The sequence below is a fragment of the Petaurus breviceps genome, unplaced genomic scaffold (genome assembly GCF_028583685.1).
Source record: "Petaurus breviceps papuanus isolate PSGF00001 unplaced genomic scaffold, PetGlider_PUasm1.0 90994, whole genome shotgun sequence".
In the NCBI taxonomy this organism is placed as follows: domain Eukaryota; kingdom Metazoa; phylum Chordata; class Mammalia; order Diprotodontia; family Petauridae; genus Petaurus; species Petaurus breviceps.
In genome coordinates, this window is record NW_027187393.1 from 284,568 (window position 1) to 312,023 (window position 27,456).

Below are 27,456 nucleotides of genomic sequence, written 5' to 3' on the forward strand. Positions count from 1 at the left end.
AGTTCATCTCCAAGCACCAACAGTGCCAAAAGAACCAGAGTATAAAAGATTCAATTCCCAGGACTATCTTAAATGACAGGGGGCTGAATCAAATTTAAGGTCCTCCAGATATAAATCCTATTTTCCCCACTATTTGGCACAAGGAAATTTTGAATCTTCCCCTACTGCTTCCCCCCCCTTTCAAAAACCTACAACCTGTTTATTCTCAAATTAATTATTCTTAAATTAAATTCTCACATTAAAAAGGAATAGTACATACACATGAAATAAAAGGGCCCAAGCCTTCTTGGGTACTGTTTTTCTTCCTCAGAAACAGCATTTTAGGGAGCACTCCACAAAACAAAACCAGGAGATAGTGACAGGATTGAATGAATTTTACACAGCCATGTAAAAAGGTAATAAAATTATTTCTATCATTTGTTGAAGTGGGGGGAGAGAATAAGGGGATGGTTCAGTTTTAAGTTCTCAAGAGAAAAGCTTTTATTTCTCCCAGCAGCTCATCCTTCTCTAATAGGATTCAGACCAATACTTGGGAAGAAGTTAAAAGTCAGGATGATTTTACTGTCACTGAAGATTTTACTTCAACTTTTAAAGTTATTTCAGCTGTTAACTCTACAGCACAAAACATTGCACAGAATCTCCCTTAGGAATTTTAACAGAATCAGTTATTGGTCTCTGTGGGCTTAGTGTGCTGCCTACTGCTAAAAGTGAACAAAATTCATCTACTGAAGGCACCATTATAAGACAAGCTTTAGCATTCAGTCTTACGAAAAGAAAAGTCCACTGGTAGGGCAGGTCAGACCAGATCTTTTGCTGCAAATCCTTAACCAAAGGACTAATTTTTCATGAATGTCACAAGAAAATATCAGTCTCCACTTCCAAAAGACTTTTCCTGTTAGCCTCTCTATTCCTGGCCAAGAGGGAACCAGGAAATGGGGGTCCTGAACCTTGATTCTAGAGTAGCAGTGTTCTCTTAAAAAGAAGCTGTTAGCTCCAGCAACTAAGATGTTAGGATCATAGGAATGTTCTTTATCAAAGAAAAGAAGCACCAAACAATTTATCTTGGATAAGATATGCAGAACAAAGTCTACTAGATTTTAATTTCCTTTGCCCCCTTCAATCTAGTTCTATAGATCAGTAATTGGCTGTACTTTGAGAAGTAATTCAGACCAATTTTGGGACGTTACAGAATAGATCTTCCTGCTTTAGAATTAGAAAGATTCAAGCTTTGCATAAATATTTAAAGAAACAATCACTATCTCCCCAGGAACTATAAATGGATGACATCTTTCCTATGTGCAAGGTGGATGGGAAGAAAGAAAAGTCTAAGATGCTGTCTACATAACACAACTTTGCTCATATGAAAAGGGAGCTTTAGAAGCCTGTAGGAGTCAACACATTCATGTCTCTTGGTTTGATATTATGGGTTCGTGGAGGTTGTTTCTTTCCTTCTATCACTGGAAGGTCCATCTTAGGTGGTTTGAAGGCTGCTGGGTCTTCTGCAATTCTAGTAGCCTGAACCCGAATGAGGTCCATTGGTGATGGCTTCTGAGTACCTCTATAAGACTGGACACTGAAACCTGAGTAAAGCCAAAGAAGACAAATTATTTCCATTTCTAAGGTTGGAAGCGTAAAACAAAAAACAACTTTATGGTCAGTCATAATTAAAGCTATTTACAGTCACAAGTTTGAACTAATTCAGAAACCATTTTGGAAAGTGCCACAGAAGCTTAGTAATCATTTATACAACTCTGTTACTCCCTATCACCTCAGAACAAAGGGAGAAAGTATTGGGGGGTGGGGGAGGAGGAGGTAACTGATACAGAGTAAAGTACTAGTAATAAGGAAGTGGTCTTTTTTCCCCCCTCTCATTAGAGTCCCTTTATTAACTATTTAAATATTAAATAACATACTAGGTAGGAGTTAAGACTACATTATCTCCTATCTATTCCCTATTTGTTAAAGGATACACATACCACCCAGACCAGTGTCCAGGAAGTATTCCAAGAAAATTCCCATTTGATAAATGCAAGGAAAGATCGGCCCAAGGTGTTGGGGGGGGGGAGAGAAGAGAGACTAGAAGACCATATTCAACTCAAAATCTATTCTTCTTTCCCACAGCATGATACTGCTTAATGGAAAGAACACTGTAAGTCAATTGTTATTGATAATAAGTCAATAATATTTTTAAAAAGTCAATAACACAAGGGGCGGCCAGGTGGCTCAGCGAGTAAGAGCAGCAGCTCCAGTGTCAGGATGACCTGGGGATCAAATCTGGGCTCAGATACTTAGCCACCACACCCAGAAATAATTGGTCGTGTAACCTTGAGCAAGTTACTTAACCCTGATTGCTTAAAAAAAAAAGTCAGTAACACTTAGCTTTGTGACTGTGGAGCATGACATTTTACTTTTGGGTCTCCATTTTCCCAACTATAAAATGGGAACACTATACTGATACATGTTGATAGTGTTGAATAAATCAGGCTATAAAAACCTAAAACCCCAAAGAAAACTAAGTTATTCATAGTAAACTGCCTTCCATAAATATTTAACACCTATCTCTTTATACCTCCTGTCAATGTAAGCAATAACAGTAGAATCCTAGGATTTCTAAGTAGCTGGGTGACAGCTGAGCACTGGGCCCTGAGTCAGAAAGATCCAAATTCAAATTTGACCCCAGACACTTACTAGCTGGATGACTCTGGGCAAATCACTTAAGCTCTATTTGCCTTAGTTTTTGACTGTAAAATGGAGAATATAATGGCAACCACCTCTCAGGGTTGTTATGATCAAATGAGACAATATTTGCAAAGTGCTTAACACTTTTAACCTGGCACAAAGTAAATGCTTATTCCCTTCCCTTTTCACAAAGGTAACTGCTTCAAAACAAACCTTCACCTCCATCCTCATACCCCCTAGGCTGGATTTGATTTAAACAATCCAAAAGCCTTGGAACCTGAAATTCAAGTATATTTAACTATGTTGGTAAGCAGAGGGATCTGCTTTTCAACACTTTAAAGTCTGAGAAGCATTTTGTTGGGAGGCAATTTGGTGTAGCAGAAAAAGCAATAGTTTAGGAGACCTAAGCATGAATCCTAGCTCTGCTACTATTGACCTGTGCAATCTTAGGTAAATAACACTATAAACCTCAGTTTTTCAATACACAAAAGTGAGAAAATTTAGAATCGGGTGGGAAACCTACAGGAACCTATCCTTTTATTAAAGGTATTTGTTCTGTGAAGTCTGGATTCAGTCAAAAGGCCACACTTGAGGATAGAGGGCCACATGTGGCCTTGAGGTCACAGGTTCCCCACCACTGGTTAGATTATCTCTAAGGTTTCCTTCCAGTCCTTAATTCTATGGCCTTTTGGTCTTAAGCCATCACATAAGATACTGTACAACAAAATGCTTTGCAAATAAGTGCTATAAGTTACTTAATATTATTGCCAATACTAATGAAGGACACTCAGTGCTGGAATGGGAACCATTCCATAAATCTAGCACAATCCTTCTTAGCAATGTAGGTTTCCTCTTTCTTATCCAAAAAAAAAAAAAAAGCTCTTAAAAGTAACCCCCCCTTGACACAATACCCGAGTCGGATTTCTGAAGGGTTCTTGGTCCGAAAAGGCTCCATTTTTCAGATGAGGGTTTGTCTCTATCTCCATTTCCAGAGTCCATGCTGCTGACATCTAGGCCAGGTAAGGAAGTAGAAGATCCATGAGTAAACCAGCCTCTGGAAGAAAAAGTCACAAGAAAAGTCCATAAGGCACATAAGAACCACCACATAAAAACTTCTAATATCATGCCTTAAGTATAGCAGAAACTGGAATACATAAATCATGGTTCACTGACACCTTTCAATGACAGGAGTACTCTGACCCTTCTACTACAAGAAATCATCAGATAATAAGCCTCCCCTGATTTACCTAGAATTCAACAGGCATTACAGTCCAAAAAGGTCTTCCCCACTTGGTAAGACCTAACTAAAACTTAGGCATTTCTGGCATCTACAGCAACCCAGGTATAAATGAAGTATCAGAAGACACATGATCAATATATAACAAAACCCCACCAGTAATTAAGAAAGCTTTGTTGGGGCAGCTAGGTGGCGGGGGTAGTAAAGTGCCAGCCCTGGAGTCAGGAGAACCCGAGTTCACTTCTGGCCTCAGACACTTAACACCCACACAAAAATACTAGCCATGTAAAACCCCAATTGCCCTCCAAAAGGCAAAAAAAAAAAAAGCTTTGTGCTATTTTGGTATTCCTGTGGTACTAATTTCCCTCACAATAAGCTACCTCACACTGGTTTTTCAAAAGATCCAATTAAAACTTTAGGCAGAGTATGCCTGTACATACATTCTTTATCATGCTATACAACTCCAGTTCCAAATGTTATCTATTCATCTGGAAATTATGTAACAGTATATGATGGGACACTTAGGTGGTGCAGTGAATAGAGCACCGGGAGTCAGGCAGATCAGTGTTCAAATCTGACCTCAGACACTTGACACATTGTGTGACCTTGGGCAAGTCACTTAACCCTAATTGCCTTGCCTTCTCCCCTCCAAAAAAAAATATATATAACTAAGATGTAACACCAATGTTAAGTTCAGAAAACATGACCTACCATCAAATGAAGAAAATTTAGATGTCAGTTATTCAGCATAGTGGACAGTACTAGACTTTCAGTACTCAGGAAGACCTGAGCATAAATTTATAACTAAAGCTAGTACAAACTTACCAGTGCAAGTCACTTAACATCTTAGCCTTAACTTCCTCATCTCTAGAGTGGAATAAGAGCACCTACTTCAGAGTTATCACAAAGGCCCAGAGAGATAACACAGGTAAAGTGTTTTATATAGCCATCATTGTTTATAGCAAGCTCTTGTCCAAAATGAGGCTAAGCCTAGCTCTGAAAGCTCTGGTGATGGTTTTGTGGGGAGGGATCCTGGGGAATGAATACCTGGGCTTTTGCTTGGGAGAAGAATAGGGTGTGCTACTCGGAGAAGACTGGGTTGAAGCAATCAGTGTATCTTCTTTTGTCATTTCTCCATTTTGTAACTTCAATTTCTGTTTGAAAGAGGAAAAAAAAAACAAGCCTTGGAAAGAATTCACACTTACTTATAAGATTCATTAAAGAAGTATAAGCTAATAGCTTGCTTCAAATCCACATGGGGAATTATGGTCTGGAATAAAACATCTTTCTTTGCTTACTTCCAACCCCCTACTCATCTTGGAGTTGTGGAGCAAAGGAAAGAGCACTAAACTGCAAGTCAAAGAACCTGAGCTCCAATCCCTGCTCTACCATGTACTGTATAACTTTGGGCAGATCATTTCCCCTTTAACAAGATCCTAAGATTCAGAGCTGAAAAGATAACTCAAAGGTCTTCCAAACCAACTCCCTTCTCTAAACACATGAGAAACTAAGGCTATGAAACTATTTGCCCAGAGTCACAGACAATGAGGAACAGAGGCAAGACTGACTTCAGGGCTGACTCTAAATGCAGTGCTTTTTATGCTACATATTCTGCATACTTATCCATAAAAAATGGATCTTAATGCTTGCACGATCTTCTTCCAAGTTTTTGTAAAGAGGTGATACAAAATGAAGTGAGCCAAGAAAACAATATACACAATCAACACCATACTAATTGAAAGATGACCTCAAATGTATCAAAATGAAAGCTGCAAAACTGAAAAAGAACAAGAGTGGTCCCAAAGAAAAGTCAATGAGAAGACATCTCTGCACTCTTGCAAAGAGGCATGTCCCTGGATGCTGAGCACTCCATGCACTGTCAGGTTTTTTCCAATATATTGATCAGTTTGGCCGGTTTTTTTTCTTCCTCTTATTTAAGTTCCTCCTGACATGTTTTAATATCACCAGAATTTTCCCTAGTAGCAGTCTTCCTTTCTCAAAGTTATCTTATAAAAATGTTATTATTATTATTTTTAAAGCAATCAGGGTTAAGTAACTTGCTTAAGTTACTTAAGTTGTAAGGTTACACGGCCAGTTATTTCCGGGTGTGGTGCTAAGTATATGTGGTGCTCTTACTCCTGAGCCACCTGGTCATCCCTAAAAATGTTATTTTTTAACGAGGAAGAAGGAAACATTAGAAAACACAATTAATACACTGAAAAAGCCTGAAAGTACATGTAATGTTCCACATCCTTTACAGAGGAACAAAGCAGGCATTACTTCATCCTCTTTTTCTTTCTCCTCTAACAGCTAAGTGAAGAAGGGGTGTCCTTTTTTATCCTATTTCTTTAAAAAAAAAAACAACACTGGTTACATGGCTCATCTGGGAGGAGAATAATATGGAGTAATACAATGTGAAATTTAAGCAATGTAAAACAAAAAATATCAGTAATTTTTAAAAAATTATTTAAAATAAGAAACATTTTTAAAGCCCTAAAGCACTACAAAAATGAGGGTTATCATTACATATACCAATCAATTAATCCAGTCTTTATGAGGCATCTAAGTCATTTTTTGCAAAGACAATGTTACAACATTAAACAATAAAAAACTATTAAGTTTTAAGTCTATAAAATAAAGTCCTGGTACTGCCACAGAAGCAATTACCCAAAGCCTGGGAGCAAATAGTAAGTTTCTCTACTGTAAGTTGCATATACAAAGTTTGCTGAAATAGGTGAAACAGGGAGGTCAAAGGTGTGATTAAAACAGGAAGCTGTTCAAAGCAGAATACTTGATAATGAAAAAATGCAACAAAGACATCCTAAAATACAGGTATCTGGAAGCAGAGCGCCCAATGAACTTGCACAGAACCAAATGAAAAGTGTCCAGGGTGGGGAAAAGAATGGTAACCAAGAATGGACCTCCAGGGTTACACATCAAAATTTAGGAGATTAAGAGAAATGTATACTTCCAGACAGGAAGGTATTTGAAAAAAAATGCATCTAAGCCCAAGTGAAAAGGATTCTTGGAAAGCAGTTCCCAAGAACATTTGGGACTACAAAAGGCAACATGGTATATTAGAAAGAGTCCTGGACTTGAAGTCAGGAAGCCTGGAATGGATTCCTGTTTACAATCTGTTTGAATTCAGGCAAATCACTTTCAGTTTGCTCTAAGATGACGATAACATTTGTATGACCTGCCTCAGTTAGAAAAGTGAGTGCTGGGGTAGCTCCACTGAGGTGGCTCATTGAATAGAACACCAACCCTAAAGTCAGGAGGACCTGAGTTCAAATCTGACCTCAGACACTTGACACACTTACTAGCTGTGTGACTTTGGCCAAGTCACTTAACCCCAACTGCCCTCCAAAAAAAAAAAAAGAAAAGTGAGTGTTACTGTTCTGTGTCCCCCAAAGATTATGGCTTCCTGATTAATTTACATACACTAATACGACTGAATGATAGGGGCTTTTCCCCCTAAGCATGTGTTTAGTTCTTCAGAATAAGGAAATACAAAATTTTTCTAATAGATTTTTCAAAACAGATGCACCCAATTTTTAAAAAATGGAACCATATAAAACAATGAATTTAAAGAATTCAGAGAAATTTATAAAGATCTATGAACTAATAGAACTCAGAGAATAAATTAGAACAGAAAACAATGTACACAGTGACTACAATAACAAAGAGGAAGAAAAATACTTCAATGCTGTATAACTATAATTACCAATCCAATCCTGGCCCCAGGGAAGAGCTTAGAATACATTCCCTTTATTGGAGGTACAGAATACTGCTTATACTGCCACTTATACACTGAATGTATAGCTGAATTTTTAAACAAATATTTGTTAAAGAGGAAGACTGAGTGAATATATTTAGAAATAAATGATAAAATTAGGCAAAGGCACCAATTTCTCACTTGGGCGTAGTAATCTTCAGGGTCCCTTCCAGTTCTAGATCCTATACATTCTAAGCAAAGAACACTACTGTAGGTGATCTCAAGATTAACTAAAAAAAAAATATTACTGCATGAGTAACTGGTTACACAACTATAAAGTACTACTCATGAGGAGGGAAGTGGACATAACAGCTAAGTTGGGACAAGGGTTGTGGGGTGAAATATTTGCATGCCAAGATGCCAGTTTATCCAGCCCGATAAATTGGCTTTAAGTTCTTAGCCAGTTTATCAGGCTGGATGATCTTGCTAAGAACTTAAAGCATCAGCTAATGTTGTGAAAAGGCAACTTGTCATAAAGCTGTCCTTGAAGCCAAAGACTTTGGTTCCTGTTCCATCTCGGACAGATACTGGCTGAGTACATTTACAGAACTAGACACTCTTAAGACCAGAAGTTGCAGAAAACTAGATGAACTGCACTAGTAGAAGGAGCTTCCCCATACCAATGAAATCACAAATTAAAAAAAGCTGCTGAAGCCAGAACTTCACCAAGTACCCAAAGAGTACCACTGAGAAGTAGCACAGGACAGTCATGTGATTTCTCACTACAGGTCTCTATGCACTTAAAATGTATGTTATATAAGATTCCGTGATTGCTGCATTCAGAAGTAGTTTTGCTCAATGATCCATTGCACCCATGAAAGGCATGTACCACTATCATGGAGGATATCCTGCACAAAGTCCAAAAAAGAAGTATTGCATATAAACTGTTACAATGTCTCCACAAGATCCATGGTCACTCAATAGAAAAGTCTACCAATCCAGAGAGCAAAAAATGCTACTGCACATTGCCTAGATTCACATGCAATGGAAGGATCAATTCATTAGTGGATAGATAAGACAGATGGAAAGGAGTTTTTAAAAGTCATAGTGATCTAAGTACTACAGTAGTAACTTTCAGATCTCTTAAGAGATTTAAAGGAAAGCTTGGAATGCATTAGTTATTTAATAATTATGTTATATTTTTAATCAACTATTAATTCCCACCTTCTCCCACCTCCACTGAGAAAGAAAGGAAAAAATACAGTCAAGCAAAATAAATTCCCACACTGGTAATATCCAAAAAGAAAAATATTTCAAACAGCAGTTAAGAGTCCATTCCTGGTTGGGAGGTAGATAACAGTTTCATCAAGAGTCCTCTAAAATGACCACTCGTGTTGAACAGAATCCCCAATTCTGAGGTATCTTTATAACATTGTTGTTATTGTATAAAATGTTCTCCTAATTTTGCTTACTTTACTCTGTATCAGTTCTACTCAAGTTTTTCTGAAATAGTACCCTTCACCGTTTCTTATAGTGAAATAGTATTCCATTATCTATATAGTTTATATACTATAATTTTTTCTCACTCTAGAATTCTCATTTCATTTATAAAAACATTTCCTTTTAAAATATTCTTAATTTATTCCAGGAATTCTAGCTAAACGTGTAAGCTGTGTTAACACTTTGAGGATTTTCTTTGTGGATACCTCGAGTCATTCTCTTCTAGATTTGTGTCTTCAGCATGTGTCTTCATAATAGCTTTTTATTTATTTTTATTTTGTTCATTCTTTTAGCCTTGATTTTAGAGTTTACATTAGGGCCAGGTTCTAATTGAATGTTTTTAAAATACATCTAATTTCCCCCTAATTACATGTAAAAACAATTAACATCCTTTTTTTTTTTTTTTTTTTTTTTTTTTTTAATAATTTTGAGTTCCAAATTCTCTGTCCCTCTCTGAGAAGGTAAGTAGTTTGATATGGGTTATACATGTGCAGCCATGCAAAATAGATTTCCATATTAATCATGTTGTTGAGAAAAAAAAAAAAAACACCCAAGAAAAACAGTTTAAAAAAAGTATGCTTCCAAGTCATTTTCTAATTGATAAATAAAGGATAAATGGTCTTGGGTTTTGCTTGGTATAATGAATATATAAATTTTCTCCAGGATCTTAGGCACAGCACAGGCTAGGACCTCCAGTCTTAACAGTGCTCCCAAAGTGGTGTGATCCAAGGCAAAGTCTGATCACTCACCTTTTGGGTTGAGCTCTCCAAGTCCTGCACCTGGCTTCAGGTCTTTAGAACACAGCTGTGGGCTTGCCCCTGCCATAGGTTGGAGTTCCAGGAGAACGCCAAACTCAGCCTCTATCAGTCAGCTGGAAAGCTGATGGTTTGGAATCAGAACTATGGGCTCTCTTTGATTTGGGATTTCTGTTCGCTTTATTCAGATGCAGGTTTCAAACTATGCTGGAGGCCAGAATTGAGAGTCAGCTCTATTCTGAGGGTTAAAGAAAGAGCTTTACTTCTTGCTCAGCCAAAAAGCCATGACCACTTGTCACTCTGGTACTTCAACCCTATGCACAGACACAGGTCCTCTGCCCCCAAAACATGACTCAGAATTGGATGAGTGACAAAACTGCCAATTGGTACTCTATTCCTGCATTCAGCACAAAGTCAGGCCCCACTCTATGTGGCTCTGAGACCTCTGCTTGAGGGACATCAGGAGGTGGGGCCAAGAAGAAAGATAATTCCAGGCAAGTGACATTTTCTAAATTGTTCAAGCTGTTATATACTCACATGGACTGCCTCTGCCACACGGTGGTACTTGGTTTCTTCTGTGGTAAGGCCTTTATGGGGAGTGTATCCCGCATCTGTCAACCCTGCCTGCTGCTCAAAGCGCTGGATGTTCTCTTGTGTCTGTTCTGAAATTGAAGACAAGTTTATACACACATAGATAACCATGGAAATGCAGCTGCACACAGGAATAGTGACTAATGAAAAAAGTTCTAGAACTGAGGATGAGTCAGCCTGCCCCAGTTTTTCCACTATTATCAACTTTAATACCCAAAACCTCAAAAGCAGTGAGGTATTTTCTAGTAAGAGGGAAAAATAAAATCTCCTAAGGGTTACTTATTAAGTAACAATTCAATTCTATTTCTAGAGCACTTTAAATTAAAGGGCTTTTTCAACAGCTTCCAATGAGGCTTTGTGAATACGAAGCTCCCAGCAAAATGTGAAATTCCCACCATACTGAATAATTTAATGAAAAGGGTAAATATACCACCACAGCAGGATTTTTAGAGTAATGTTAGTATGAACATTGGGATGAAGGTTTATGTTGATTTTTACTAGGCATTTGAAAATTAAAAAATGAAACTGAATGATAAAAAAATGAAATAATGAAACAATGAAAAAAAAAAAAAAGAAATCCAATGAGAAACTATTCTAAGTTGCTTCTTCTACCCCAGAGATCAGCCAGAAGCCCCAGGGTAATAGGAAAGAGGTGCCTTCTCCAGCACCAAGGTGGTACAGCCTTCCAGCACAACTAAAGACAGTCAGGGCTATGTTCAGGGCAACAAAAACAGGTCTCCCCTGAGAATTGAGAATGCCCCACTGACAATGAAAACCTCATAAACACCTACAAAGTCAGAGACAGAAGTTCCCAACACTCTGTCCTGAGACAACAATGAGGGACTTTAAGCTCCACCCCTCTGAAACTAAAAGATCCAGGAAGGCCTACCCCGTAGGAGGAGATTAGTATAAGACTCCAGGGATCTCAAAGGAAGACCAAGAGGAACCAACAATTCCACTCAGAAGAACAGGAAGGAAGAAAACTAGTACAAATCCCTAGTTCAGAAACTAAAGTTGGATAGATGAGAAAATAAAACACCAACCAGTATCAAAATTATAACAAATCTAGAGATCCCCCAAAAGAAGGGAGTAACTCTGTAACAAGTGCAAGCAACTATGAATTAAAGAAAAAATGGATTTTCTACAAAGACTACATAAATACCTAGAAAAAAGATAGAAAAATGAAACAAAAGCTCTTAGGGGAAAGAAATGGAAGAATAAATAGCTTAGAAGAGAAAATACCCAAGAAATGGACCCCCTGAAACCTAAAATAGACCAAAGGGATGTAATCATGACTCCGTGGGATATCAAAAAATATTATAACAAAATCAAAAACTGAGAAAACATAATATACACACAATTACAGACACATAGTATCTATGACAACTAACTCTGATAGACTGGGCTCCTCTCAGTAATAAGGTTAAAAGACAACTACAAAAGACTCATGATGGAAAGGAATATTCAAATCCAGAGAAAGAACTACAGAGTCTTAATGTAGACTGAAGCAAACTACTTACTCTCTTCTTTGTGTTTTATTTTGTCCCTTCTTTCTCATTGTTCACTCCACTGGTCATAATCCTTCATTACAACTTGACTAATGTTAAATGTGAAGGTATCTGTACAACCTATACTTGATTATATGGGGGGGGGGGGGGGGGGGGGGGGCAGGGGGAGGCGAGATGGATTTAGAACTGAATGCTGTAAACTAAAAGTAAATACATAATTTTCTTTAAAAATTGGTCTGAAAACATCAAGATTTTTTAGGACTGGACTCTCTAAAAACCATGATTTGCATGGTGGGGTTGGAACACACATCATAGTTAAGAACACAGAAAGAAAAGTTACTGGAGCTATGAGATGATGTAATACTACCATTCTAAGAGGGAAAGAAACAAATGTCTCTTCAGGACTTTAACATAATAAGAGGGAATAAGAAAATTTTAAAATGATGTTCTGTGGCTAGATTAAATCTATTCTCAAGGTAAGAAGAGGGAGAAAGGAAAGGTAAGGTAAAAAGAATACCCAAGTGTTAAGAGTAGAAAGGAAGAGAGTAAAATTTGTTACTTCTCAAAATATCTCAGATGCATGAGAAAAGTATACATACATGGAGAGGAGGCAGGAAAAATAGGCATCAAATAAACCTCACTCTTATCTGAAACAAAAGAAGGCCGAACTCAAATACAGAAAGAGTTAGGTGTACAAATACAGCAAACACAACCAGTAAACAAGAGCTAATGGAGGAAGGGCAGGTTAGTAGGAAGGAGATGAGAGGGAGGCTACTACCTCCCCCACCCCTGGGAAAAATAAGCAAAAACTACAATTTCAGGAGATGCTCTTAGATTGACTTTTAAATTAAGTGAGGAATGGTTGAACAAAATGTGGCATATAAATTGTTGGAAAACCATCATGCTGCAAGAAAGTATGAAAGATTTTAGAGAATCCTTAGTATGAACTGATAGAATAAAGAGAGCAAAAAGAGAACAATTATATAAAAGGACAACTTTTAAATATTTTTAAATTAAGCAATTTATCTTCTCTCCCTCCCATCTCTTCCCCATTAAGGAAAAAAAAGAGAAAATCCTTATAACAAATGTGCAGTCAAACAAATGTCTTACATTAGCCATATCAAAAAATGTATCTCATTCTACCCATTCAGTACAATGCCTCTGTCAGGAGCTGAGGTACATGCTTATACTTCATCACTGGTCCTCTATAGTTATGGTTGATTATTCTTTCTTATTTTTATTTTTTCCCCAGTTACATGGAAAAACCATTTTAAAACATTTTTGAGTTCTAAATTCTATTCCTCCCTCCACCCTGAGAGTATAAGCAATCCAACACAGGTTCTACATGTGCAATCATGTAAAACACTGCCATATTATTAATTTTGTACAAAACTTGAACAAAGAAATACAGAGAAAAAGAGCATGCTTCAGTCTGTATTCAGATAACATCAATTCTTTCTCTGGAGAAAGAATGTTTTGTCATGAGTGTTCGCTGTACAATATTGCTGTTACTATATACAATGTTTGGGTTCAGCTCCCTTCACTTTGCATCAGTTCATTTAAGGCTTTCCAGGTTTTTCTGAAATCATTCTGTCACTTCTTACAGCACAATAATATTCCATCAAAATCATATTACCACAGCTTGTTCTGCTATTCCCCAAATGATGAGGATTCCCTCAACTTCTAATTCTTAGTCACCACAAAAATATCTTTTATATATATTTTTGTACATATAGGTCCTTTCCCCTTTTATTTTAAATCCCTTTGGGATACAGATCTAACAGCCCTGGATCAAAGGGGAGTCACAGCTTGACTGCCCTTTGGGCATAGTTTCAAACTGCTTTCCAAAACGGTTAAATCAGTTCACACTCCACCAAAAATTCATTTAAGTGTCCTAGTTTTCCCATATCCCCTCTAATATTTATCACTTTCCCTTTTTGTCATATTAGCCAATCTGACAGGTGTGAGGTGGTACCTCAGAGTTGTTTTAATTTGAATTTCTGTAATCAATAGTGATTTGGTTCATTTTTTCAGTATAGATAGCTTTGATTTCTTTGTCTGAAAACAACCTGTTCATATTTATCAATTGGGGAATGGCAGAACAAGCTGTGGTAATATGATTTTGATGGAATACTATTGTGCTGTAAGAAGTGACAGAATGATTTAAGATTTAAGAATAAATATTCTTAGAAATTTCACTCAGTTCTCTATGTATTTGAGAAACAAGGCCTTTATCAGAGATATCTGCAGCAAAATTCCACTCCCCCCCCCCATTTTCTGCTGCCCTTCTAATTTTGGTTGCATTGGTTTTGTTTTTGGAAAAACTTTTTAATTTTATATAATCAGTATCATCTATTTTACACTTCATAATGCTCTATCTTGTTTGGTCATAAATTCTTCCCTTATCCATAGATTTGACAAGTAAACTATTCCATGCTCTAATTTGCTTATGCTATCACCTTTTATGTCTGAAATAAATGATGTGCCCATTTTGACCTTATCTTGGCCTACTATGTGAGATGGTGGTCTATAACTAGTTTCTGCCATACTGTTTTCTAGTTTTCAAAGTTTTTGTCAAATAATGAGTTTTTGTTCCAAAAGCTTAGATCTTTGAGTTTATCATATATTAGATTACTATGGTCATTTACTATAATGTATTGTATACCTAATCTATTCTACTGATCCACCACTCTTATTTCTTAGCTAGTACCAGACTGGTTTTTTTGTTTGTTTTGGAGGGGAGAATGCAAGGCAATTGGGGTTAAGTGACTTGCCCAAGGTCACACAGCTAGCAAGAGTCAAGAGTCAAGTCTGGGGCTGGATTTGAACTCAAGTCCTCTTGACTCTAGGGCAGGTCCTCTATTCACCAGAAAACCCCTAACTGCCCCAGATTGTTGAGAGATAGCATAGCTAGATTACCTTCCTTCACTTTTTTCCCCACTGATTCCTTTGATATCCTTGACCTTTTGTTCTTCCATATGAATTTTGTTATTTTTTTTTCTAGCTCTATAAAATAATTTAATTGGTATGGCACTAAACAGATTGATTTAGGTAGAATTACTCTTTCAGGATATTGGTTCAGCCTACCCATGGGCAATTAATATTTTTCCAGTTGTTTAGATCTGACTTTGTGTGAAAAGTGTTTTTTAGTTGTGTTCATATAGTTCCTGGGTTTGTCTTGGCGACTCCCAAGTATTTTATGTTATCTACAGTTATTTTAAATGAAATTTCTCTCTATCTCTTGCTGCTGGACTTTGTTGTTAATATATGGAAATGCTGATGATTTATGTGGGTTTATTTTGTATCTTGCAATTTTGCTAAAGATGTTAATTATTTCAAGTAGTTTAAATGTTTTTTAAAAGCATCTGATCAATGCAATGATCAACCAAGTTTCCAGAGGATCTATAATAGTGCCATTAATCTGGTGCATAATCCAATTGCTGGTTTGTCAGCCTGTCTCTTCTATTTCGGTTCACCCTCCATTCATCTACCAAAGTGATCTTCCAAAAACACATTTGACCATGTTACAGGGTATGCTACTTATGTGCATCATCATATATAAAATCCTTTCTTTGGCATTCAAAGTCCTTTATAACCTGGCTCCTTTCTATCAGTCTTCTTAAACCTTACACTCCCAAGTACTCTGCAATCAGTGACAATGGCCTCTTTGCTATTTCTCTAACAAGACATTTCATCTCCTGACACCAGGAATGTTCATGGGCTGTCCCCAGTGCCTGGAATGCTCTCTCCCCATCTCTACCTCCTGGTTTCCCTATCTTCAAGTCCCAGCTAAAATTCCACCTCCAAAAGAATTTAATTCTGATCTCCTTTAATGCCTTCCCTCTATTGAGGGAATTTGTCCTAAATATGGTTTGTTTGTACATGGTTGTTTATATATTGTCTGTCCCATTAGACTGTGAGCTCCTTGAGATACACTTTCTTTGTATCTCCAGAGCTTAGGACAATACCTGGCACACTGCAGGTGCTGAATAAATGTTTATTATATGAATGACTAACTGTCTTTACTATCTCTGCAACCCTGTAAAAGTCCTGTTGCCCCTTTAGGGTCCTTATTTCCTTGTCTATAATATGAAGGGGGTGAACTTTTCTTTAGGGTTCTTTTCAGTTCAAAACCATGATTCTAATATACAAATAAATCTATCACCTACTACATGTTTTTTACTGGTCTTGGAGTCAAAACAACCAGGGTTCAACTCTCACCTACAATAGACACTAGCCATGTCACCATGAGCAAGTCACTGAGCCTCTAAGCAAGCAATTCTTTTAAGACTCTGAAGTGTGGAAAAGTTAGTGACCTGAATCAATTGAGGAAGTTTCCCTCCCCCAAAAAGTCAGGTACACACAGTAGTGTTGAGTATATATTAAAAGAAAGAAGATTTGCTTAAAAGAGCAGTTTTGGTAGTGCAAAAGAACAATATAACACATAAGCAGTTGTCACCAAGGTCAAGCATTTTAAAACTTCAGGTAACAGGGATTTCTGTTACATTCCACAGTATGATATGCATTAAGTAGTTGCCATATTCAATTAAGATGACTCTGGTCTTCCTGAAATCTCCTGAAACATATTCTCCCAAATGTCTAAGAGAAACTAGTCATCCTTTAGCTAGCTGACTCTAATTTTTCAACCAGGTTCAACATCTGTCTTCTCTATTAGACCAAATATTCCATGACATTAGCCATGAATATAGTTGGTATTCCCAGACTTGGAAGAACACCCAATTAATCGTGCTAAAGTACTAGTCTTCCTATTTTGCAAAAAAAAAAAAAAAAAACTTACTAAATCCGACTTTTCATTTTCACAGATATTCCTAATACCCCAACTTAATAACAAAGAACCTGTTTTTTCCTGAGACTGTCAGATATTTCAAACCTAGGAAACCCATGTTCATGGTACTCTGGTGATTGATCCTGGACTATCTTTCTAAAAATTAAAACTCCTTTCACAGTATCTGGAAGCCCAATCTGTGATCTCCAACAAGCTACTTTATTTCTTTGAGTCTCAGTTTTCTACTCTGCAGAATGAGGGCAGTGGCCTAGATCAAAAAGTGACTTGGTCACAAAGCACTTTTGTGCTTGAAATACAGCAATGGGAGGCAAAAACAGGTCCACAATCAAATCCATGGGCCACCCAAGAAACTGGTACACTGTATTTTAGTTCTGGCTCCCAAGAAGACAGGAGTTTATAAAAGTGAATCATAAGGAAAAGGTATGAGTTGTGGTATTTTACAATTTAGTACCTCAATTTAGTTTTAGGCAGTTAGCTCAGAGGAAAGAGCCCAGGGCCTGGAGTCAGAAGACCTGAGTTCAAATTTTGCCTTAGACAGTTACTAGATGTGTGACCATGGGCAAGTCACTTTACCACTGGTTGCCTTAAAACCATGGAGAAGAAAATGGCAAACCACTCCAAGATAACCTCATGGATAGCATTGGCAGAGAAGAGTGCGACAATAGGGAAGAGAATAAAACCCTAGTACAAAACACTCCAAATCAGAGGGCCCTGCCAACAAAGCTGGAAACAGGCAAACCCTTGAAATGTCTTAAGTGTGGCTCATTCAACTCCCTATATTCACATTGCAGAGGACACCAAGGTTCTGTGTAAGAGTTGAGAAATACTTGTCAAAACTTCTGTCATTCTAATGAAAGCACCATGGTATGTATAGAAGAAAGAATATTGAAGTCATTAAGACCTGGGTTCAAATTCAAGCTCTGCTATTTATTTCCTAAGAGGCTTGGGAAAGTTATTTAACTTCAGATTCTTAGGCTATAAATTGCCAGGGTTAGACTGGATAAGCTCCAAGGACACTTTCAGCTCAAAATCCTGACACTAAAGCTTCTGAAAGTATATCACTAATAATTAGCAAGGTCTGCTTTACCAATCACTGTAATTGTACACCCATTCAGTTTCCAAGGCAAACACTTCACAATGCCCACATTAGAACCTTATTTACTATCATACTATACCATACTATACACACTGTGCTAGGCTGCTATTGTTCTTCCATCAACACTGAAAGAGCCTTCACAAGTTTACAAAACTAAGTAAATCACTGATTTGCAAGGACTTTAGGCCTGAATCAATGTGCATGATCTAAAAAGCTGACCATGGCCTCTAAACACTTGATTTTGGCTTTAGATAATTTTCCAACCACTGCTGAGTTCTGCTACCATCCCAATGTTGATTTCCTAAACCTGTTTAAACAAGTGTTTCTGCCCTTGGAAAGAGACCAGAGAAATGACATTGTGCAAATCAGTGAGTGGGAAGCATTACCTTGTACCTTATTCCTGCTTCAAAAAAACAGCTGACAAAGCTCTAAGCCTAGTCTATGCAAATAAAAAAACATCAAAAAGTGGAGTGAAGTTCCATTCCAATAATTATTGACTTCTCCCACAACCAGACCCACACTCTATGACTATCTTAATGAAAATATAAAAAGCAAGCCATCTAGTTTTTGAAATTCTCAAAAAGCACAGACCTCCAACTAGATTACACTGCAAACCACAGATAAAGAAAACATCAGTATGTACTCAGTAATTAATTAGCTTTAGTGTAAATTCACCTCAACCACCAGCATGAGAACTAAATTTGAAGTCAAAGAAACTGGATCCATCCCAGGGTCCCTGCTTATTACTTATGTCATTTCAGGCAAATTAGACCCCCTCCTTGTGCCTTAGATTCCTAAACCTATAAAATGAAAGGATTAGGATCCCTTCCAATTCTAAATCCCAGGGCTCCATGACTCAACTATTTATCTATGCCTAATAGACAAGTAAGGTGGCACAATTTTAAAACACCTTTCTTTCTCCTAAAAGAAAAATTAAATTCAAAGAAACATTTTCTAAAACTAGACATGCTGGCAAGACTGCAGAAACAAACACAAACACCTGAATATATCAACTAAGATGCTAGAAACTAGGCTTAGGAGATGCTAACTCAAAGCTAACCTTCTATAGAATAAGTTTCCTTTCTGTAACAACCAAATTAGGCAAGGTGCAAGCACTGAGTGGAATTTTGAGAGGTAGCACCTGAAGGCTTATTTCAGGTATTCTGACATCCAACTACCACCCCCATTTCCCCAACTCAACTCTCACAAAATGTTAAGAGCTCTTGCTTACTTGTAATTAGAGAATTCATGATGACATGCGTAGCCTTGGCCTTCACCACTGGGGCCTTGTTCATTTGGTCACTGGAAGCTGAGGGAGTTACAGAGAAACTATTTTCTCCTTCCTCAACCTGTGCAGGAAGTGTGAGGAAACACTTTTGAAACGGCCAGGGAAAAAAAATTAAGTCACAAATTCTGTTTCCAAGATTTACTAAAATGTACCTGTTTCACTTCATAAATAAAAACACAACCAGAAGGGGATTTTAAACAAATGTACTGTTATTTGTATTTTGGTAAGATATGTATTTTCTCAAAATGTAGTTTTAATTTTAAATCTTTTTTTCCTGTAAATTTACTGCCTAATTGGAATATTAGGACTTTAGAGATTTAAGTCAATTGTAAATATACATACACACATCTTGACTATGTTAAGTCCTATATCTTAAGAATAATTTCTAAAATTTTTGCAAGTGAATTGTAAGGAAGGTGGGAGAGGATATTAAGGAAATTATATCAATGAACAGTTTGCACTGTAGACAGGTGGTAAGAAACAGCAAAAGAAGATCAGCTAACTTGCCCACATCCAATGATTAAGAACGTTCAGAGAGGCAAATTGATCAGAAGAAACATAATTAGAAGTACATTATAGGCTTGGGTAACCTATAAAACCATATACCCAAACCATTAAGAACACTAATTTAAGGGGAGGTTAGGTAGCACAGTGAATAGAGTGCTGGCCTTGGAGTCATGAGGACCCAAGTTCAAATCTGGCCTCAGATTACTATCCATGTGACTTTGGGCAAGTCACTTAACCCCAATTGCCCTCCAAAAATAAGCAAAAAAAAAATTTTTTTTTAAAGAACACTTTTAAGATTTTTAGGTGAAAGACTCAACTAAGAGACTAAGAATAGTGGACCAGGAATCCAAAAACTAGTTCCATGTCTTTCTCCCTATTAGGCAAAACCATCTAAGCTCAACTATAGAACAAGGAAGCTATACAAGGTGATACTTAAAATTCCTTCCAGCTCTAAATCCTATGTTCTTCTCATCCTTAAATGATAGAGTTAAATGCAGACTGACATTTGTATTCTAAGTACCTATCTCAATGCTCAAATCTCTGGGGAGAGTGGTAGGAAGAGAACAGTAGGCTGATTCTCTCCCTTCTTACAAACCTCCAGAAGACAAAGGCGAGAGGTGGAAAGAAAGAAAAGGGGGTAGCAGGTACTCCCAAAGCAATTCTCATTCTCAAAGGACTCAAATTAAAGATATCATTGCCAAACTGGGTGCCTATACACTTTATCCCCTCATGTGCACCATCAAGCTTTGACCTTGTCTTAAAAATACCTGATTTCTATTCAAGAAACAAAGAGGTAAGCTATCCTCAGGCACATTTTTCTGCTCTGCTTCCATACATCTCTGGATTTTTGTTAAAGAGTCTGAAAAAGCTTCCAGGAGCCATAAAGGCAGATGACATCCAATAAGCGTAAAGGGTTTCTTGTACTTCTGCTGTCTTTGGCACAAAACTTGTTTAATCCAGAATAGCTCCCTTGTGGTAAGGTCAGACTCTCAGTAGACACCACCTTACTCTAATTATTCACCCTTGAAATGCAAATGTAACACTTCCCCAGGTTCATAGCTACCTTTCTGGATTTAGCAAGAAAGATTTACTTATACATAGCAAGGAGGAAATAGAAAGGAAAAAGCTAACCTGGAGAAGATGGTAAAACCCCAGCTTCGATCAACTGACTTCAGAAAAATGAGTCTGGCCTACTCTTCAGCACCTCCCAGTGGTTTACCAAGCAAAGTCCAAACTCCTCTGCCAAGGTCACCCACAACTGGAACCACCTCACTTTTCTCAACTTTCTGAAATTACTCTTAACCTCTTTGCAATAAGCTCCTGCTACTTTCTACTCCACAAACATTACCTTTTAGCAAGAAGATGTCATTGCCAATTGGGTGACTACACATGTTCCCCCCCTCCTCTCTTTATGCCTTTGCTCAAGCTCTGTCCCAAGCCTACAACAAGCTACTTTAATCCTTTTTAAAAAGTTCACCTCAATGTCACTTCTTCCAGGAAGGCTTCCCAATTCCCCATAGTTGAGACCAATCTCTACCCTCCAACCAAAGAGAACTTTGTTTTGCACCTCTCTATTGTACTCATGACATGATACAATGTATATGAGTCTTAGTCATCATACAGACTAGTAGCCCTAAAGAAGTGCTTAACTAAATTTTGTATCTCCTGAGCCTTGTGGTGTTCTACACACAATAGATGCTTAATGTTTATCCTAAATGTTATGATGTCACTTCCCAATTGTTTTAGCCCTCAAATTTCTCCCATTCTTAAAAGGATAGAGAGGTACTAAGTTCTACTAAAACAACAGCTATTAAATACCTTGGAAAGCTGTTGGTACTTCCGATCTGGGATGACCGGCTTTTTCCACAGAACCTTACTGCACATGTCAGATGAAGGCGGAGTCATCGGTGTGGGATCCTCCAGGACATCATCATAACTGAAAGCCCGACGATGCATTCCAATTGGCAAAGACATCTTGCCTAGAAGCCCACCTGTACTGTGCTCAATAGCTAAGAACAAAGATGCCCATGATGAGGAACACATGTAGTAGTATATCAGCTAATATACAGTCATATTCAATTCTGAAGTTTAGCACCAGAGTGTAAAGACCAGGGGGATTTAGGATTTATAAGAACTCTGATACTACTTGAATATCCTAGCACCAGTCCCCTTCCTCTCTGGACCCCTGGATCCTCATCCATAAAATGAAAACTAAACTAGATGATGTCTAAAGTCCTTTCCAACTCTAAATCCTATAGCCTTATCTAGCAGGTTTTCCACAAGAAAAACTTTATCAAAAGTCATTCTGTGACAGGTGACATAAAATGTCCTCAAAGATCACTATACCTAAACGCAGGTAATTTCCCAACTCCCATCATAAGCTTTTCCTTAGGGCTATCAAAGTCACATTAAGAATTACTAAAAATTGGGGCGGCTAGGCGGCTCAGTGAATAGAACACCAGCCCTGGAGTCAAGAGGACCTGAGTTCAAATCCAGCCTCAGACACTTAACACTTACTAGCTGTGTGACCTTGGGCAAATCACTTAACCCTCAAATGCCTTGCTTTCCCCTCTCCAAAAAAAAAAAAATTACTAAAAATTGACATCTGCATTTGATGAATATCTCCAATATGTATTCAGCATGATCTCTATCAGAACCTTTTTCAAATATAACAATGCACTATCTAGTTTTAAGTGTTGAGAACATATTTCAATACCATTCAAAGTTCACTTCCTTTGGCAAAAGTTGTCACATTTCAAATGGATCCAACAAACTGGAGGAATCTTTTGCTAGATTTGAACTTTGCAAGCTAAGATACAAGGCAACAACAGTACTGTTACCTAATTCCAAAGATATTCCCAGCTGACAGCTTCCTCTTTCATGCTTCAGTAGGGTTTCAAATTAAGTTTTCTAACCAGGGATACAAGGTTCATTTAATTAACTTGCTCTTCAAATTAAAATTGTTTGCTTAGATTCTAGATTAAAAAGATGAATTTGCTTAATGCCTGGCACCTAGATACCCAACAATTAGCATTTGGAAAGCGAACAGATTTCAAAGTATGGGATTCCGGTAGACAGCTAGCCAAAAAGTTAATAGTAAGGCACTAAGCAATATGATAAAATGCTTGCTTTTCATTCTACAGAGCATAATAACTGCAGCAGTTATTAACCAGTAATCATGAGGGTTAGAAGTGCCTCAGTTTCTCTATGTCTAGGAGTAAGGGGTTGGACCAAACGATCTTTAAGATACCTTCAGTTCTAACAAGTTTCAATTCTATGAAAATACTATAAATTATCGGTCATTAAGGCAATTATGGGAATCAGTGACAAGAGTGAAAAACATGCAACCAGTCCAAGTTGATGTCATCTAGAATTTTGAGTTGATTCCACACTAGGGAAATAATGCTCATGTACAACTGGACTAGATAGTCTCTAAGGTCCCTGGCCAGCACTATGATATGATGATGCTTTGTTAGTTAAGCTTCAGAGTGAACAGTAAAAAACATTACTTAAAAAACATTATAACCCTAATGTTTATTTAACAGCCTTTGATACTACTTGACAAAGCTATTTTATTAATTGTTCAGTCTTTTTTGGTCATGTCTGATTCTTCATGACCTCATTTGGGGTTTTCTTGGCAATGGTTTACCATTTCTTTCTCTAGCTCATTTTACAGATGAAGAAACTGAGGCAACCAGGGTGAAGTGACTTGCCCAGGGTCATACAGTAAGTGTCTGAGGCCAGATTTGAACTCAGGAACATGAGTCTTCTTGACTCCGGGCCCAGCAAGTACTCTATCCACTGTACCACCTAAAGCTGCCCCATGCTATCTTATATTTAAGAATAATTAAATTTAGCAGTAAAAGCAAAACAATTAACAGGGTACTGTCAGTATATGTATGTAGTATTGAATTTATATCTCTTGTGGCTCCCTATAAGGTCCAAGATCAAATATAAAATTCTGTTTGGCATTCAAAACCTAGCTCCCACCTATATTTCCAGTTTTCTTAAAACTTACACCCCCAACACACACACACATTCACTCACTCACTCCTCTCTCTTTCTCTCCCTGACTCTCTTTAATCCAGTGACATGGGATTTCTCAAGACACTCCATTTCCCAAATGCATTTTCACTGGTGGTTCCCCCATGTTTGGAATTCTCTCCTTCCTCATTTCTACCTCCTGGCTTCCTTAAAGTCCTACCTAAATTACTCTTTTCTACAAGGCTTTCCCAATCTCCCTTAAAGTTGTGCCTTTCCTCTGTTTATTACTGACAATTTATTCTGCATATATCATGTTTGGAGATAGTTATTTTTGTATTGTCTCCCCCATTGCTATCTGTGAGATCTTGGAGAGCAAAGACTGTTTTTTACCTTTTTTTTTGTATCCCCAGTACTTAGCATAGTACCTAGCATATAATTAATTATACTTGCTGGCTTGATAACAAAGGGAAATATGTTGACACTACAGACCAAGAATTTCATTACTGGTGTAGCATTAGATCCAGAAATTACAACAATGAAAAAAAATTCAATCATCTCAACTAAAGTAGCTAATTCATAACAAATCAGAATAGTATAAATTTCCCTCCTATCATCATTAGGTCAAAAAATGCATGTGTGGATTTGATTATGAATGACTATGTTTAATAAACTCATTTTGGAATTAGCAAATACTATACTAATAAACGAATCTTTATGGGTCAAGTTTTGACAGCCACAAATCTTTTAATTTAGCTAACAAAAAAATTCTCTTCCTCTCTCCATGTCAGAAAAAACCTCTAAGATCTCCCTACTAACCAATGCAAGGGGTCTATTTTAAGAGTTCACCTCATCCATCTTCCTATGAACAGGAGTACTTCACAGCTTTTGCTCAAATCCAGATTATCCCTAATAACAGGACTGACTTGTTCCAATGTTCCCTATGCCTCATTACCTGTCAGTTCTCCCTCAGATCTCACCTCAGTCTTCACTGATGCTTATTCTGTGGTCAGAAACTCATAGCACACTAGCAAAATACAAGCTCTCAGAGGCTTGCTTTCTCTTTTTTCTAAATAGTACAGAAGCCCCGAGGAGGTCCCTAGATTTTCTTATAGCACCTAGTGTAAATAATAGGCAAATATAAATGAAGGAAGGCTTTCTGGTTTAGTGGAAAATAACAGCTGAAAGTCAATATTCTAGGTTCTAGATGACTTCTGCTATGTATTCTTAGGCAGCTAATGCCCCTGTCTGGGCCTCGGCTTCCCTACTGAAAAACAAGGGATTTGAACTAGGTATCTCCAAGATCCCCCCCCCTCCTGCTGTAACATTCTGTGAGAGAGTATGAATCAGAATAATCACTTTTCCTATGGATAAGACAATTTTTAAAAATACGAATGTTAAATCTAAAAACAGTTTACAAATAGAACCTTAGCTCCAAGTGAAGTGATTCCTTTCATAATAACTTATATGATTAAACAGATAAAGTATGAAAACTTTACTAGAAAAAACTGAATTTACCAGGCACATCTGGCTCTCTGGATGATGCCATGAAAGACTGTGATCCAGGTGTTTCTCTAGATAGATATCTAGAACTCTGATTCCCTGTCACCAAATAAAAATAATAAAGAGCATTTTCATATACTGAAAGTTGGGAAAACAAAAAATACTACAAAAATTACTTCATACTTTTACAAATATAGCTGAGTTTGATAACAGCACAATGTAAACACACCATTTATAGATAATTCCCTGGAAAAAATTAGCCATCTACTAGAAATACTTAAAAATCAAAGCCCTACTCATGGTAATGGTGTGAATCTTGAGTTCTTAAGACAAGTTATGGAGGATTGATTTTCAGGTAATCACTGCAATGTACTCATTCTGAAAGGTCATCTCTCATGAAGGCCAAACTCTAAGGCCTGTATTCTTAAATTTTTTTTCTATCAATTGACTCCCCATGGCAATCTGGTCTATGAATCTTTTCTCGGAATGTTTTAATTGGATAGAATACAGGGGTCACAATGAAAGCCAATTGTATTGGGATGCAATTATAGAAATATTTAAAGTTTCCAAGTTCATGGACCCTCTGAAAACTATCCATTAAGAATTCCTGCTCTAAGCTATTCTAGGCAGTACTTGTACTGTGATTGACATCTGCTGCCCAAATTAAGTTCAGATAAGCTTATCACCATCCAGATGGCTGTAAAGGTTATAATTTTTTTTAGCCAAGGCTAACTCATGGAGACCATCTCCCAGAGGAAACTATGGACCCTTAAACTAAGACTAAGGCCTAATTTTATTGGTTCCCCTCCACATTAAAACAGAATGGTGTAAATAATTAGAGAACATCTCCTTACCAAGGTGAATGTCAACAGAAGTTATGCAGATAAGACAAAGATGTCAAAAGGGAACATTCTGCAGCTAGTGATGAACTAGCAAAAAGTCCCAAGCAGCTCTCATGCAGAGGCTCTACAGACAAGAAGTAATAAACAAAAGCAAAGTCTTTTACTAAGTTTTCTCACCAAAAAAAGAAAGCACCTCACAATCACACCCCCAAAAAACAAATTCAATAACACTAGAGTTTGTTTACTTACAGTTACAAGAATCATTGAAAGTACTCTAACACAGTTCCACCACAGAACACATTAAAACAGATGCGGAAATAAAATTCAACGAATCTCAAAATAACCCAACTTTGAACCTAACTATGGTTCAAGAAACATAAGAAGGCCACATTACCTGCAAGGCCATTCCAACCATATGAGCCACCAGTAATTAAAACTGCCCTGGTGTGACTGTACCATTGGGACTGGTTCCAGACAGAACTGATATCGTTAAAAAAAAAAAAAAAGGCCTGGGCCTGGTCTGTGACATTAGAAGAAGGGCTCAGGGCTTCCACACTTAAAAGCTTTCAATTCCATTCCTTTTTCCAAACCTAAAGGCCTTCCCTTCTCTAAGCACAGGCTACCACCAACCCCCACCTCAGGGAAGTGGAACAAGACCACCTGTTTTTCTCCCATCGCACATCCCCCGTCGAGCCTCGAGCCTTTACACAATACCTACAGGCTTTCAGGCCTATGCCCATTCATACCCCCAGCTACCGCCGCACAACAAGCAGTCTATACCCAATACATATCCCTCTATCCATAATACCTCCCCCATCAAATCTCCGCCCATTTACTCACTTCCCTTTACTAACCTTAAGCACAGGGAACCCACGACCCCAGGGCCACGGACCACTCTACAACCACCAATACTCTAATGCCTCCCCCATCCACACACCACGACGCCCCTCAAAATCCTCTAGTCCCATCCCGTCGCAGCCCCCCCCCCACAGGAAGCCCCGCAGGCGTCCATAGCCCCCCCTTCCCCCCCCCGGCCCCTCGACCCTTCCCCAAAAGCCCCCCAAACCCCCCTCCCTCCCCCCCGCGCCGCCCCCGCCCCGCCCCCACACACGGACACTTTCCCCAGCCAGCCCTTCTCCCCTCCCTGCCCCGCCCCCAGCCGGCCGAGGACCTCTTACCAGCTGGGTTTCCGTGAGGGGGGGAGGGATGGAGGAAAGGAGGGAAAAGAGACCGTCTGAAGGCCGAGGCTCCGCCACGGACAGGAAACTGAGACTAACAAGGCTCCAGGTCCCCGTCACTCCCTAAGCACCGAAGCACGGGGCGAACTGAGGCCATGACGCAAGTAGCGCCAAGACCCAAACGGACCTCAGCTGGGACAAATAGAGTGCAGCGGAACGGCGACGCCAAGCCCGGTCTTATAAAAGCCGTGGAGATCGCGAGACTTGGG

At 38.1% G+C, this 27,456-nt stretch overlaps 1 protein-coding gene across 1 annotated transcript; it reads right to left on the reverse strand.

The window, feature by feature from the left end:
* Nucleotides 1-267: 267 nt before the first annotated feature.
* Nucleotides 268-27,456, reverse strand: KIAA1191 (KIAA1191 ortholog). The gene is made up of 9 exons (XM_069077508.1): nucleotides 27,188-27,456; nucleotides 26,022-26,133; nucleotides 25,183-25,266; nucleotides 21,502-21,692; nucleotides 19,120-19,237; nucleotides 10,424-10,548; nucleotides 4,964-5,070; nucleotides 3,591-3,733; nucleotides 268-1,580 (listed from the first exon to the last, which is right to left on the reverse strand). The coding sequence occupies exons 3-9, from the start codon at nucleotides 25,211-25,213 to the stop codon at nucleotides 1,375-1,377; spliced, it is 921 nt and encodes a 306-aa protein (XP_068933609.1). The 5' UTR covers nucleotides 25,214-25,266; nucleotides 26,022-26,133; nucleotides 27,188-27,456; the 3' UTR covers nucleotides 268-1,374.

Coding starts and splice junctions, on each gene's coding strand:
- KIAA1191 (XM_069077508.1), bottom strand. CDS start 25,213: ATGGCATCATCCAGAGAGCCAGATGTGCCTG. Junction 21,693..25,182: donor CAGAGAGCCAGATGTGCCTG/GTAAATTCAGTT, acceptor CTTTGTTCTTAG/CTATTGAGCACAGTACAGGT. Junction 1,581..3,590: donor CCTTCAGAAATCCGACTCGG/GTATTGTGTCAA, acceptor GGCTTTACTCAG/GTTTCAGTGTCCAGTCTTAT.